General features: G+C 41.4%; 1 protein-coding gene across 3 annotated transcripts; it reads left to right on the top strand.

The window, feature by feature from the left end:
• Positions 1–1,879: 1,879 nt before the first annotated feature.
• On the top strand, positions 1,880–14,898 carry taf4a (TAF4A RNA polymerase II, TATA box binding protein (TBP)-associated factor). 3 transcript variants are annotated; one of them, XM_085160832.1, is made up of 16 exons: positions 1,880–1,966; positions 2,209–3,123; positions 3,417–3,550; positions 3,798–3,917; positions 5,065–5,154; positions 5,849–5,971; positions 6,290–6,379; positions 6,510–6,722; positions 7,641–7,782; positions 7,908–8,010; positions 8,273–8,442; positions 10,251–10,381; positions 10,506–10,631; positions 10,813–10,869; positions 10,963–11,085; positions 13,489–14,898. In XM_085160832.1, exons 2-16 carry the CDS (start codon positions 2,346–2,348, stop codon positions 13,651–13,653), a joined length of 2,565 nt encoding a protein of 854 aa, XP_085016958.1. In that variant the 5' UTR covers positions 1,880–1,966; positions 2,209–2,345; the 3' UTR covers positions 13,654–14,898. The 3 variants fall into 3 exon arrangements, with proteins under 3 accessions (XP_085016958.1, XP_085016957.1, XP_085016956.1); XM_085160831.1 differs by having other exon boundaries at positions 1,885–2,063; XM_085160830.1 differs by having other exon boundaries at positions 1,885–3,123.
• The last annotated feature ends 1,145 nt before the right edge of the window (positions 14,899–16,043 follow it).

Raw genomic sequence — 16,043 nt, forward strand, 5'->3', positions numbered from 1 at the left:
AAGTGGCTTTGAACGTAGCATGGTTGGTGGTGCTGGAGTGTGGCCTGATCTGGGATTTTGCCTCACAACTATCTCCAGGATTTACAGGGAATGGTCTGCAAAGAGAAAATATCCAGTTGGTGGCAGTCCTCTGAGAAAAAACAAAAAGAAGGAAACCAAAAAACGCCTTGGTGATCCTAGCGGTCAGAGGTGAATGGCCAGACTGCTTTGAGCTGATGGGATGGCAACAGTAACTCAAATAACCACTCATTGCAATTAGAGTATGCAGAAGAGTGCATGCACAACACACCTCAAACCTCGAAGGGGATGGGCTACAGCAGCAGATGACCACACTGGATGCCACTCCTGTAAACTAAGAACAAAAAACTGAGGCTAGAATACACACACTACAGGTGGACAATGAAAAACTGGAAAAAAAAAAAGATTGCATGGTCTGATGAGGCTCAGTTTCTGCTGCACCATGGATCCATCTAGCCTTGTAGTTGTTTCTGCTGGTGTACTGGTGTGGGGGATATTTTTTGGCACACTTTGGGTCTCTTAGTACCAGTTGAGAATGTTTTTAATCCTACAGACTACCTGAATATCATTATTTACCATGTCCATTCCCTTATGATCACATACTGAAGGTACAGTCTTCTAATGGTTCCAGCAGGATAAGAAACTGCTTAAAGCTCAAATAATCTCAAACTAGTTTCTTAAACATTGCAATGGGTTCACTGGACTCAGATTGCCTCCACAGTCACCAGATCCCAACCCAATACATGACATCTGGGATGTGCTGGAGTGGGAGCTTCACAATGTGGATGTGCAGTCTGCAAATCTGCAGCGACTTTGTGATGCTACATCAATATTGGCCCAAAACCTGAAGAATGTTTCCAGCACCATGTTCAATCTGTGCCACAAAGAATTTGGACAACTCTGAAGGTAGAAACAGGGTCCAACCCAAAACAAGCAAGGTGTTCCTAATAATCGTGATTGTATGTTATGTAATTTATCAAACTGAAAAATATATAAATAAAACTATATAACATTACTCCAGCTGCTTACAAATAATTTAAAAAATATATATATATTTTTTCTTTTGGAGGTCAGAACAAAATTTAAAAGAAAACATTTAGACTATTAAAATATTATTAAAAGGAGTTTTTTTTAAAATAAATTATTCTCCCTTTTAAATTTTGGAGCAACTTAAATCCTTAAAAAAACAACAACAAACAACAACAAAACAAACAAAAAAAAACCCACGAAACTTGGAAATAATTATCTTGTTTGAGCCATTGTGAGTTTGCTGCCAAAGTTGCTGAATAATTTTTTGAAAGGAATAAAATAAATGCCTGCACATCTGGATCTTTATTTCAACACAAAAATGAAAGCAAAACAAACTTTGCTCTTTCGCTGGCATTCATAGCAGTCGGTACGCTAAAAAAAACAAAAAAAGAAGTTCTAAATCCCATGACTGGCTGACTGCACTGTACATTTCCTCTCTAAAGCAGGGTGGGGCGCCCTCAAACGCCTCATCACAACAGCAACTTCACTCGGCTATAACACTGCAGCCATCTTGCACAGCGCACCGAGCGCGAATAACCTGTTTAATTCGGTTTGTTAGCTTGTCGCAAACCCAATTATTCTTCTACCAAATGACACATATTGAAATTCTTCAGCCGAATAGTTATCGTGTTAGTGTAAACACGTCGCTGACAGTGTAACATTTGACGAAAACAGATTATCTCCGACACGATGTTGTTCCGTCTCGAGCAGCCCCTGGAATGACAGCTGAAGCCATTGGTACCGCCTTTTACACGTGGAGCAGCCAATCACAGCTCTCAGAAGTCCCTGCTCGGAGACTTTTAGCTGTTGTGCGCAAGCGCACGTCAGTCGGTAAGTACCTCACTTTTCACAAGCTCGCAAGAGTGTGAAGATGGCGGTTGGCTCTGGCCCGCTGGAAGAGCTCTTGTTACTCACAGGGGTGAATAAAGCGGTAGTTTGTCATCCTGCACGTTCTGTAGACTCACAACTGTCGTTCTTGTGTCACAACAACCACTGGGTTAGGGACGAGGCTGCCGGTAATTACATGGCTATAGTTCCGGGACAAGGGGGTAGCTCGAGCTAATGCCCAGCTGGGACTTGGTCAAGACGATTGCTAAAGCAGGTACGCTGTAAACTACTAATGTTGTTTTTCTCTTTGTCTCTCCTACTGTAAACGGAAAGCGATCGCCGGAGCTGACAGAGAAAAGCAGCAACTGTGACATAGTCTTGCCCCATCGCATTCAAGATTGTTTGTGCGCCTTGTTAAACAAGTTGAAGTGCGGGGGGTCTCTACATAACGAGCTCCCCATGGTTCAGCTATGGACGCATCGACGGCCAGCACGGACTCCAACACGGGACACGACCCTGGCAAAACACTTGTCGTTAGTAGCGGCGTAACTTTTCTCCCTAATCATCAGGGGAAAGTGGGCTTATACTCGGCGCAGACTTTCAATGGGAGCCAAACTATGAACTCTCACAATTCAGGAAACGCTGCCACTCTCAGGGGGACGATAGTGACAAGTGGCACTGGTAGCAGCAGCAGCGCTGCGATATCTGTCACAGCTGTCAACAGTGGACCAGTGTTGTCAAAAGGGCTGGCCGGTGTCACAATGCCCCCCTCTTCAAACAGTGTAATTCAGACCCCGCTCATGAACTCTCAGAGCGTTGTGGCTTCAGCTCAGCCTGTGAGCCAAGTAACGGGACCCACTGTGACACTCGTCAGGACGCCTATGCAAACCGCTGGGTCGGGTGCAGTTTTGAATGGGAACAATAGCGCGAGCCCTTCTGTGGCGGCCAGTGCATCGAGTCAGACAGGTATCGGCATGCAAACTCCGCTTGTAAACAACGGCCAGCCTTCCAGTTCTGTGGCCATCAGCGCGGGGACGCACATCATCAAGGCAGAGCCACCCACAACAATAACAGAGTCGACACCGCAGCCTACTGTTACTCCCGGCGCCGTCACCGTTCCCCGGACTTCTGCGGCGGCAGCTGCCGCTACTGGCGGAATCCGAGCTCTGGCACCTCAGATGCTGGCCCCAAGGCTACCCCAGGCTACACCCGGACAACCCAGTATCCATAACATCCAGCTCCCACCGGGTGAGTGGAGTTAGTTGATAAGGCATTTGTTTCACACTTAACTGAGTCACCAGTTTAGTTCCTTTTTTTGTCTTTCTGAATGATTGCAAAAAGAACTGAATGTTGTTATCCCAGGACAGTATATATAGTACTTGCGTGCCCTCAGACTTACTATGAGAAGAACACTGAAGTCTTTAAGTCACACTAATTTGCTCATTTGTTATTTGCTGGTTACTGTTATTATGTTGATGTTTATAGTATGTTATTTTCTGTTTTCTTTTTCTTTTCTTTTTTTCTTTTTTGACGGGTGTCAGGAATGGTGCTTGTACGGAGTGAGAGTGGACAGCTGCTGATGATTCCTCAGCAGGCTTTGGCCCAGATGCAAGCCCAGGCGCAAGGAGATCTGGCACCTCGGGCCACTACACCAACGAATGTGCCTCCAGGCCAGGTAAGAACATAATTTTCACAACAATTATCTTTCACTTCATATTAGTGACTCAGGCCACGTTCAGCCTGTACACAGTTGATGAAAACACCTGTTGAGCAGACTATTAGATTGCATAACTTGCAGTACATGGGGAGCAGCATTGTGGATCTTATTATTGGTCTTAAGCCTTGTAAAGCTGCAAGATTCATGCATTTTAACTTTTTATAGACTTGGATGTTGCTTGTCAACTTTTGCTTTTTCTTCTTAGGCTCCTGGAAATACTGTCATCAGCAGACAAGTGACTCCCAGCACCATCATCCGACCAGGCTGTCCAGCTCCTGCATCACTGACTGCAACCACTACTCTTCACAGACCACCTATCCTTCAGGTCGGTTGGCAGCGAAACATATTTGATTTCTGATGTGACTGCCTTTGCAGTATTTTCTTTGTAATAGCGTGTGAGCTAGACAAAATAATATTCAGAGCATGATATTTTCAGGCACATAGGCCATACAATGGAAACCTACTTAAGTTACAGTGTTTTGAGAATCCTCTGTTTGTTGTGTATAGTGAATGCTTTTAAACCCCCCAATTGCTTTTTAATTAGAAGTTATTGTGTTTATACAAAATGCGAACAATTTATATGTTATGGATTTTACTTTCAGATGTCTATATGCAAGATTTAGTTTATTTAATTGCTACTTTATGCCAGAATGACTGCTGTTAAGTCAATATTATATTGGGTGTAAAAGCAGATAGAAAGCACAATTCTAGTAGTTTGGCTTAATGTTTACTTTCATGGACTGTTATACAAATGCTACTGCAGGACTATTTTTCAGTGATCATGTTGAGCTTTAATAGAGAAAAGAGAGGGAAAAATATCAAGTCATTTCTCTTAAGTGCATTTGAGTCAGAGTGTGAAGTCTTTTTTTCTTATTTTAATGATTACAGCTGTTTCACTGACAAACACGAATCTACAAATGTGACATTCGCTTATTACTCACTTTATTAAGTTTAAGAGAAATGACTTCTGTACTAGGATTACTGTCATTTTACCTTCAGCTTTGTCGTTTCACTTCCATCTATGTGGGATGATGTACAGTGAGGCTGCTCACCAGTTATAACCAGTTATCACACTGAGTTAGTCATGCATGGCATTGGGAAATCTGGCTCTTGTGGACCTTGTTCGACCTGGGCAAGTTATGTGTTAACACACGCAGAAATATCTCTGCAAATTATAAACTAGTACTGAATGACAAAAAAAGAACAATGGTTATTGGTGTCCAGACTTTCAGTAATATCTTAGTGAAGCAGCAAACTGAAATTATTTTTTAAGGAAGAGCGCCCAGCTGAGACGCTGCAAGAGAAGTGCACCTGTTTCCTTATATAAACCTGAAGATTGAATGATGTACTTGAGCAACTGTGAAATGTTTTTAAATCTCATACTGTTCTCTAATGATGCAAATAGCTGTCTTTGAAACAGTTCAGCAATCCAAATGACATAACTTTATGTTTATTTATATATCCTTTTTCAGAGCTCAGTTGGGGCAGCAGTACCCGGAATGACCTCTAGGACAGTGAGCCAAACAGCTGGGACCACAGTTACCTCAGTAGCATTCAGTAAAGTGAGTTGTGTCAATTGCAATAGATCAAATGGAGTTGGATGACTGTGCTTTGCTGTGTATTGTAGAGTTTATAATACTTCATGTGATGCATTTACTCTATTAGACACATAATTACTGCAAAGGTCTTGAGTCCCTCATTTCTTTATCTTTTGCTTACAAAGAGCCAGATTTTCTTGTCATTTTTCAAATGGTCTTCAGCAATAGTTCTTGAGGCTTTCTGAGGGTCTTTCAAAGTTTTTCTTTGGACATTGTCTGCTTTTCACTCATTCCAGCCCTTGGACTTAATCATTTTAAGAGGAATATGTTTTCTTCTTCTTTTTTCAAGCCACTTAACACTGATTTATAAACCATTCAAGGATTTTTAAAAAGCACCTAACTCAATGGATGAACCAGTGTTTTGTCTTTCAAAGCAGCAGAGAACTATTCCTGAAGACTACTTAAGAATTGACAAGAAAGCTTACCTTAGAGTTCAGGCTGTGTTGAAGAATAAAAGGCGGTCATTCCAAATATTGAATTCCCACATTTTAATAAATCACAGCACACATTTTCCTGGCAAAATGTAAAGAAATGAGGACTAAAGAAAAGACGACTTGCACATTATTGTAGTGTCTTTTTTTTTAAAAAGTTACTGTGGTGTATAACAGAATGGTTATTTTTTTAAAATTGGGTTTTTTCTGTGTTTCCTTTTTGGCAGGAGACAATTGAGAATGTGAAAAAATGCAAGAACTTCCTCTCCACACTGATCAAGCTGGCATCCAGTGGAAAGCAATCCACAGAAACTGCAGCCACTGTTAGGGAGCTGGTCAAGGATCTGCTAGTGAGTAAACCTGAGGCTCTCTCAACACTGATATCATTACAAAATGCATCATAAGCTTTTTAAATAGAGAGAAACACCCACTAGTATGAGATTCATTTTCAAAGAGAAGCAGGCAGGCAAGAGGGGATAGGATGGGTTTGATGTGGGTGAATTCATTACCACTTATGTATACAACTCAAAAAAGAGAAAGAGAGACCTTTTGGAAGTGATTCTGAATGTAGTTTTTGTGTAAAAACTCCTGGATTGTGTTTTAGATTGGACGCACAGACGGTACAGTCACCCACATTCAGCTGTCATTATGTTATTGTGTTTTATTAGGAGGGCAAACTGGAAGCTGAAGAGTTCACCAGCAGATTGTACAAAGAGCTCAACTCCTCACCCCAACCTTATCTTGTGCCTTTCCTCAAGGTAAGTATAATGATTGCATCTTTTTACAGTGACCATTAAAATGCGAGGCTTTGTGTGTGCATTTCCTTTAAGTTTGTACATAAGGGTATTGTAAGGGTAATATTTGTCCAACTGTCTTCATTTTTTTTAGAGAAGCCTCCCAGCTTTGAGGCAGCTCACCCCAGACTCAGCAGCTTTCATCCAGCAGAGTCAGCTCGCCCAGCCAGCCTCAGGTTCAGTCTCCTCCACCTCTACCACTCCTACTACAGTGGTCCTCGGTAGCCCAGCCCCTCGCCTTCCTACACCAGTCAGTAGGCCCCTGCTCCAGCCAGGCATTAACAAACCAGGACAAATGCCCTCACTGGTAAGTAAAATTCATTTAGATGTTGACTCAGGTAGCTCTTGTTCCAGTTAGATGTTACAAGATGTTTTATTGACGTTACACCTCACTGAATAAATGCTGTGTTCTTTCTGTAGAGCATTGAAACTGAAACCTCTACACACAGAAATGATGTTTTCTTGACTTCTGAATTCTTGCTTATTCTGCTCTAAAAAGTCTTTGAAGTAATATTGATACTTATTAGATGAGGTGCTAATTAGCAGACGATCTTAAAATCTGGCATTCCACCTATTTAAATGGAGAGAAAACCTCATTTAGCTGTTTAGCATCACTGTGTTCACCAAAAGAAAACAGTTGTTTAAGGAATAAAGGACCAAAGCATTGCCAAGCATGGTGAAGATAAAGTCTCCAAGCATCTGATCACTGCTGATTTGCACACATCATATTTAATGGCTATTTGGTTATTGATATTGTAATGCACCAATGAATGAACTGGGCAGAAAGTTGGGAGAAGCCACCCATTAAATCCGAGAGAATTCTGCATAGTTTACTCAGACTAGCAGCAGAGTAATGTAGAAGTCTCATCTAGAACTGTTTCAGAAATTCTACACTACAAAATGTTCAATACGTCTGTGAAGGTTCTCAGTCTTCCAGGTCATGGTAATCTAAGAAGCTTGGAAAGAAAAGCGACTGGACTTCTTTAAGACATTTCTGGAAGACGTTTTTCCTCTCATGAAACTAAAGAAACTTCTCAGATGAGAGGTTAAACGTCTTCAAGAAATGTCTTAAAGAAGTCCAGTCAGCCACCGCTGCTACATTAGGCTTTATCTAACAGATGTGTTAAGTAAAAATGAGATGGCAAGAAGTTCTGAAGGAGTTTCAATATTTACTTAATAACAATACAGCGTACAGTATAATACTTTTCAACTTTTACCTTTTCAGGTTCTCCAGCCTCAGCAGCAAAGAGCACTTCTGAGACCTCAGGTAACCTTACCGACAACCCCCGTGATGACTCTCAGGAATCAGGCCCCTAGTCACATCGTGCTGGGACAGCAGCAGGTCCAGCTTAAGGAGCTACAACCAGGTGAGGATGTCAGTCTAACAACACTTCTGAATGTGTGTGTTTGTGCATGTGCACCTTTTATTGGGTGAGTCGCAGTATTTGTTTTTTTGCAAGTCAATGTACTTAATCTGTTTTGTCCCTGCTAGTTCCCCTGAGGCCAGAGGGGCCGCCTGGTTCTAAACAAGTCCTTGTTGCAGCCTTGACCCCAGCTCAAAAAAACAAGCTCAAAGAGGCGGGTGGTACTTTCAAGTAAGTGACATTTAAATGAGTCCTTCTAGTTTTGTTTGTTATCAACAAAAGGTTTACTTGAAAGATGAAAACCAGCAACTGTAGTTAAGTACTAATTAAAGGCTTAAGTAAATGTCAATGCATCTTTTCATTGCTTCAAAAACTCTAGCTGGCTCTAAACAGGATTAAAAATTGAATTGATAGTATCGAAGTCTTAGTATTGTGCGCCATATTTCATGAATGAATTTCATGATGAATTTTTTTACTTGATGTTTATTGACAGAGATGATGATGACATCAATGACGTAGCCTCCATGGCCGGAGTGAACCTGTCAGAAGAGAGCGCCAATATCCTCGCCACCAATTCCATTACAGTGGGAGCGGTGACGCATTCCTGTAAGGACGAAGCGTTTCTCTCCTGTGCCGTACTGCAGAGGAAAATGCTGGAGATCGGTGAGACACTACAGGTTGCTCAAGTGATGCTGACATTCTTTGAGCTGTCCACCACATTGGATGTAATACAAGCAGTGTTGGGAAGGTTACTTTTAAAATGTATTCCATTACAGAATACAGAATACATGCCCCAAAATGTATTCTGTAACGTATTCCGTTACGTTACTCAATGACAGTAACGTATTCTGAATACTTTGGATTACTTAATATATTATCATGCTGTTTACAACTACATGAATGTACTATTGCTGTGATTTATTACTGTTACTGAAGGTCCGCGGCTCCGAACCGTAGTAAAGGGACCTCTGGCTAATACAGTGGGTTCTGTGTCGGGCTCCTAGCCGAAAAATAGCTTTACTTTGTTGTCTGGGTCAACTTTGCTAGCGAGAGACAGAGAGAGGCGTTGAAAAGCTGCTCCAACGGAACTTATTGTTTTTGGAGGAAAACACGAACACGGTGTACAGTCGAGTCTTAATAGCTTACTTACAACTGGGCTCGTCAGGTACTCTTCTTGGCTGCAGTGGTTATTATTATATTTACATGCTTCCAGCTCCCGTTTTTGCTCGATGACAGCTCGTACTCGTACCCTCCCTCGCTCACAGACACATAACGGGTATGGCAGTCCATTCTCCCTGCAGCACGGACTACACTGCCTATGATGCTACATTCTTTAGAGCTATACCTGTAGCATTCTGCCTATTAGCTTAGCACAACAACAACAAAAAGGCCTCTCTCACCCAGGAAACACGCAGAGAGAGCGCGTCACCCTGTAACCATGGCAACCATAACGCTGCCACCTGGAACAACAGAACGTAGCTGTCAAACAAAACCCAAACAGTCCTGACCCGCCACAATATGAAACAGGGAAGTACCGCCGTGTAATCCATTTATTTCAACAAAGTAACTGTATTCTAAATACCACCTTTTTAAACGGTAACTGTAACGGAATACAGTTACTCATATTTTGTATTTTAAATACGTAACGGTGGTACATGTATTCCGTTACTCCCCAACACTGAATACAAGTGCCATTTGCAAACGAAAAATGTGTATTCCCTGAGTGGTTTGCAAGTATTTCCTGGAAGGTTGACAATGGTCACAAACAGGGTGCTGCACTAAAATCTTTCTTATGATAAGCTACTAGAACGCCAAAAACGCCTGAAGTTTGCCGACTTGTCTGCAAATACTTTCTAAGTACTAGTCAAGCAGACTAGACAATGTTCTGACAATGTTCTCCTTCAAAGTAAAAGGTTTGCCTTTGTGTTGGAGCCAACATGTTTCAAAAGGTGACATGTTTGCATTAATGCTCTCCATTTCCAGTTACTTTCCACAGTTATACTGTAGCTCGGAAAGTGTTGCGTGGAAGTCTGCTAGTGACCAAAGTAATTGCAAGCTTTTTGCCATCTTATGAGGTAAATGGTGAATGGTCTGGTTCTTATATAGAGCTTTTCTATTCTACCAGAACACTCAAAGCTCTTTCTGTTGAGCGAATCATTGTCAGGAGTCATTGAATGGTCTCTAGGGCTGTGTGACTGGGGCTTTAGCACTAGATTTCCCAGGTACAATCAACCTCGAGCAACAACTTTCATCCCATCTTTTTCCCTCACGATGGATGGCTACCAGATGGTCGCCCACCACTGTGGGTGTGACTGCGGCCTTATTCAGTTTATCCTACACTGTAACTATCAACGTCCAAAATGGAAGACAAAATAAAGTCACGTGGTTTAGCACTCAGATGCCTGCAAAATCCAATACGACGTTTGTTGTTTTATGAGCCTCATAACACTGTTGTGGTTTTTCTGCTCCAGGTAGGAGGTATGGTGTAACAGAACTCGGTCCTGAGGTGGTGAACTACGTCTCGCACGCTGCTCAACAGCATCTTCAGAACCTACTTGAAAAAGTCTCCCAAGTAGCCCAGCAGAAAAACATCACTTTCAAGGTTTGTAGCCGCAAAATGTTTTTCCATTTGGTTTTAATGTCCAAATGATAGGTATGTCTTGCAGTAAATGAGTTGGGACACAGCCTGTTTAATATAAAATCTTAACACCTCTTTCACTTGGCAGGAGGATAACAACTATGAGCAGAGCAGCGATGTTCGTACTCAGCTGAAATTCTTCGAGCAGTTGGACCAGTTAGAGAAACAACGAAAAGAGGAGCAGGAGAGAGAGATCCTCCTGAAGGCAGCTAAGGTACAGCATCGCTGACAGATATCAGTAGATTTTGTCTACAGGGTTACATTGATGTTGAATGGATCTCAGTTCTTGCACCACCTGGTCTTAGGTGTTTTTTTTCCCCAGCGTGCAATGTGTTCTTAGTTATTTATTTATTTTTCTTTGTTTAATTTGTTGCATCTTTCTTGTGTTTCTGCAGTCTCGAGCTCGGCAAGAGGATCCAGAACAGCTGCGTCTCAAGCAGAAGGCAAAAGAGGTACAATAAAAAGACGACTGTCCACAAAGTTTGTTTCCCTATATTTATGTAGAGTATGATGAATTTACGTGTGTGTGTGTTTGTGTTGTATAGATGCAACAGCAGGAGTTGGCTCAAATGAGACAAAGGGAGGCCAACCTGACAGCTCTGGCAGCCATTGGCCCCAGGAAGAAGAAGAGGAATCTGGAATCACCGTCCTCTTCTGCTTCAGCCGAGGTGACATAAAACAAGAAATCCTAAATCCTACCTATACTTTAATTTTCTTGTTATGTTATATATACACACACAGGACACTGTTTTTGAGTTACACATTGCTCGTACTGGGTTGGACCCTCTTTTGTCTTTTTCATTTGCACAGATTTAGCAAGGTGCTGAAAACATTTCTCAAAGGTTTTGGGCCATAATGACAGGATAGCATCACATAGTTAGTGCAGGTTTGTGAGCACATCTGGGATGTGAAGTTCACGTTCAATCACATGTACAGTTCTACTGTATCTTCCCGTTCAACCTGACAACATGCCCGGTGTGGGGGGAAAGAGACTAGTGTCTATGTTCATTTCAAAGTGTGCAGAAGTCCAGACGTGTGTGCGTGCATCTGTGCACATGCGTTGGTTATATCTGGAGGTGCAAGCTCAAACTGTGGCTTGGTAGATTTAATTTATTATCAATCTCAGAATAATGATATTAAAAATGACATTAATTTATTGCATGAGTTGGGAAATTAGATCATTGATTGATTAGAGAGCCATCGCCAGTCACGACCCTAGTATACAGTGATTGTAAAGGGGAGGACGTGGTGTTTAAATGATGGTCAGTTGGGGCCCTAAGTGTTCCAAGAAAATATCCCCACTCCATTTCACCACCAGCAGTCTGAATTGTTGCTAGAAAGCTGGATGGATCCATGCTTTCCTGTTGTTCGTACCAAATTCCGACCCTACTATTTGAATGATATCTTTTCAATTTTTTGTTGTCCAGTTTTGGTGAGGCTGGGATGAACTGTAGGCTCAGTTTCCTGTTCTTAACTAACAGGCGTGGCACCCGTGTGCTCTTCCGCTGCTGCAGCCCATCTAGGTCGAGGTTCAGTATATTGTGCTTTCAGAGATGATTGTCTACATACCTTGATTGTACTTATTTAAGTTACCGTTGCCTTCCTATAAGCTCAAAGCAGTGTGGCTATTCTTCTCTGGCAGCAACAATTTTTGTCCAGAGGACTGCCTGGTAGAAACCCCAGAGATGGTTGTATTGGAAAATTCCAGAAGATCAGTTTCTGAAATACTCAGAGCAGCCTGTCTGTCAGAGTTCAAAGTCAATTCAGTCGCATTTCATCCCCACTCGGATTCTCAGTTTGAATCTGAGCAGGTCATTTTGACCATGTCCACTTTCCTAAACGCACTGAGTTACTGCCACATGATTGGCTGATTTAATAGTTGTGTTAGCAAGTAGTTGAACAGGTGTACTTCATGAAGTGGCCAGTGGGCAGACTTGTAAATGTGATGAATAGTTATAAATTAAACTGAAAAAATAAGTCAGTTATTAATGTGTGTATAAATACCTGTCAGAAAGTCACGTGGATGTTTATCTGACAGCCTCCTTAATAACAGACCGTGTCATCTTGAGTTTATGTAGAACTTTGGTTTACTTCCTTGTGGAGGGCAGTATTTGCTACGGTGCTTGAACAAAAAGAGAACCGAGGACCGCACGACTCAATGGCACAGACGTTATGTAGAAAGGTTGGATATGTCATAGCTGGTGCCAGATGGATAGCGTATTACCTTGTGTTCAAATTCCACTGGGAGCATTAAGATTTGCTTCTCCTGATTTTTTTTTTTCTGCATAATATATTTGTCATAAAGAAATGGCTAACATTGGCAATAACTGTCCATTTTTGTCCCCGGAGATCGCTAGAGCCAGACAAAGTTAATTTGGTGACAGGCTGTCACTGAGAGTCCACTCTAGCCTGACAAAAACCTGCTACCAGTTATCTGAGCACTGCTGAGAAAGTAACAGAATAAGACCTGTCATTAAATCAGCCAGAGCATTACACTCATGCACAATGTCAACTGATAGATCACATGTAAACAGGTCACTAGATAAATTCATTTAAGACAATGGAACAGCCACTGTTGTTTCTCACACTGTGACTAGTAATGCTGGAGTTGCTCTTATGCTTCCTGCACACAGGGTTTTTCTCTAAAACCTTCTAGCCTGATCTAATCAAGGGAAAAAGTTCTAAAATTTTAACTAAGCTGCAACATCTCAGTTCTTGAGAAAGTGGTTTATCCTATCATCATTTCTTTACTTTTTTGTGTCTGTTTACTTTGATCTCTCTTATATTATCAGTGCCTTACAGTACACGATTACACTTTTTTTTCAGTTAAAAAGTTAAAAAAAAAAAAGTCTATTTCTTCTGGTTAATTTCAGAATCTTGCAATAAACTTCTCTCCTCGGTTTAATCTGTTTATATTATATTGGTTAACATTATTATTTAACTGAGAAAAGCTTAAAAAATATCCAGATAAATGTGAACACGTGCAAACCCATTCAGTCATTAAACTTTGCTGCCGCCAGTAACAGATGTCACACGCTCCCTTTCTTATGCCCCTCTCCCTTATCTTGCAGGGATCGGGAACAGGTCCCTCTCTGTCTGGTGGGCCTGCTTCATCAGGCTCCAGACCCACACGGCAGCGCATCACGCGCGTCAATCTCAGGGACCTGCTCTTCTGTTTGGAGAATGAGAGATTTACCAGTCGCTCCCATTTCCTCTACAAGGGCTTTCTCAAATAGGCTTGATGTCAAAGAGGAGAGGTGAGGAGGAGGAGGGGGCGGGCAGGGGACAATGAAGTGTATGGAGAGACCAACAGCTCCCACCACAGAGAGGGAGCATAAGAGACTCTTGTATGTGAAGAGGAGGAGAAAAGGCGACCTGGCACATTATAAGGTTTGTCAGATACACCTGATTACCTGAAATACAATAGTAGCCATATTGGATGGCCTCTCTACCTCCCTCCTCATATAATGCCTATTTCCTTTCAGAGCAGTCACTGACCGAGACCCTTTTTATTTAATCTTTTGTCATGATGGTGCAAAAAAAAGAATATGTTTTAAGAAGAATTTTTTTTTTTTTTTGTATGAGTAAATGAAATATTGTACAATTATGCACTGTAACATAGTACAGTTTATTTTCTAAACGTTTGTATGCATATTAGGCTTGAAAGCAATGAAATCATTTGTTTTATTACACCCACCAAGAAATTTTATTGATGACTGATTTTTATGTGTTGGTTTCTGCAGAATTAGTTTGAGCTCCAAACTGTGTAACCTACTGAGTTGCCTTCCTATGTATAAGCCATACAGCCATCCCTAAGCAATCAAGCCCCGGTGTTACTAATGAAGCCGTAGCTCACTCAATATCTGTCAACTTTACTTGATTTTTTTTCCCTCCACTGTATTTATTTACTAAACTCATGGTTAAATTAATGTCTAGTTATTTATTTAATTTCATGTCACACCTCATTTGCTTCATGTAGCTTAAATTCCAGACAAAATGTGCATTTAGGACATGTTAAAAATTAGTGTATAGCTTTCAGTGTGTGAAGGCCAGGGGTGTTCTGTTTTCTTTTTCTTGTTTTAAATCTGCAAATATTACTTTTAAGATTAGTTCTATATGTATTGATTTCTAAAACGTAGATTTCAGAAGGCTTTTAACCTGTATTGCTATACCAAACATACATCTACCTGAAACTCTATTTTTGTAGTTGCCCACCAACGCATTTTTACTCTTCTAATGGTGACTGACAGTGTTCTCCAATCATTTCTTTACCTGCTTTTATTTTTGGTGTGCTACTGGACAGCCCCTTAGGTTTTTGGTATCAATGACTTCAAAAACTGGAGTTTCTTCCTGTATATTTGTAAATGGTACACCTAGTTTTACACATGGTTTTGTATAGAATTGAGAATTTATGCATACAGCAGTAAGAAAATCACATTTTCTCTATTAAAAAGTTTGAATAAATAATGATTTTACAGTAATTGATGTGGTTGCATCTTTAAAGTGATTTCTGAGAGTCATAAATCATAATTTCTTATGTACTTTTTTTGTAGGGCACTAGGGGGCAGCATTGCATTATTTGAACTGGCTATACACAGGGTTTAGTAGTGATATTTTTGAGCTAAATGCCTTTAATTCCTTCTTACTCTACCTGTTCACAGATAATTCTACTTAATCCTCTAACATCTGTAAAGCCACATGTACCACACTCTGTGTGTCCCCACGGGGCTATACAGCCATCTATTAAGCAAAACTCCCAGGAGCAAAACACTCAGCTCTTAACCCAAAAATGAAATCATGCACACAGTCTGCTACCAGTCTGTCCGCTTCTTTGTGGAGCTGTCTTGTTCGAGTCCGTCTCCATTATCAGCCCACACAGTGCACTGGCAACAGCTGCCACATCAGCTGCTACATTCACTATAAACCATAGGCTGGAAGTAATTAGGCCATTCTGCCACTGGGACAGTAGCCTGATGTTACATTGATTAGGAGCAGCTTTCGTATCTGCGCCGACCAAACGGGAACAATAATATTTGGATCCATCAGTGGTTATGAACCATAGTTTCATTTTTTTTCTAATGAAAGTTGATCTGGAAGCCACTAGATGGCAATAGCTCATTTCTTCTCATTGCTAGGCTCTGTGTTCCTCTTAATACTTAAAATCCTGGTTACATTTGGGTGAGTTTAGAGTTCATGTGTTCATATGTTTACACCCGCAATACAGACCTCCAGTTCATACTGCCGTTCACTTGGTGTTTTGCATAACATTTGGCATCAGAAGGAGATGCAGTCTGCTGTTAATAATATAAAAGCATGGCGCTGCTGCGAGAAAGCACAAACGTGGGGGGAAAAAAAAAAAAAAAAGCAGGCTTTTGGCCACGAGTACAGAACCAGTGTGGCGTGACAGTCCCTCTGTCTGGTGGCGGTGGTGATTCAGGTAAGGCCTTGCCCCTTGTGCCTCAGCCCAATCCAATATTTTTCCTTGTAATCCCCCTTCCACTCCTCAACACTGCTGCTCTTTCAGAGTTAAGTCCACATAAGCTCCCACTTGAGTGCCAGAGGCAGAGCAACAACAGTGATGGCGCGGTTGCCTAGCGACGTCTCAGTCGCAGCACCTGAGGGTGTT

This window comes from Neolamprologus multifasciatus, chromosome 5 (assembly GCF_963576455.1).
Source record: "Neolamprologus multifasciatus chromosome 5, fNeoMul1.2, whole genome shotgun sequence".
Taxonomy (NCBI): Eukaryota; Metazoa; Chordata; class Actinopteri; order Cichliformes; family Cichlidae; genus Neolamprologus; species Neolamprologus multifasciatus.

What these genes read in the sequence shown, in the direction of transcription:
- taf4a (XM_085160832.1), top strand. Translation starts at nt 2,346, where the DNA reads ATGGACGCATCGACGGCCAGCACGGACTCCAACACGGGACACGACCCT. An exon ending in GCTTAAGGAGCTACAACCAG is followed by an intron (nt 7,783 to 7,907) that starts GTGAGGATGTCA and finishes TGTCCCTGCTAG; the next exon opens with TTCCCCTGAGGCCAGAGGGG. An exon ending in CCTCTTCTGCTTCAGCCGAG is followed by an intron (nt 11,086 to 13,488) that starts GTGACATAAAAC and finishes CTTATCTTGCAG; the next exon opens with GGATCGGGAACAGGTCCCTC.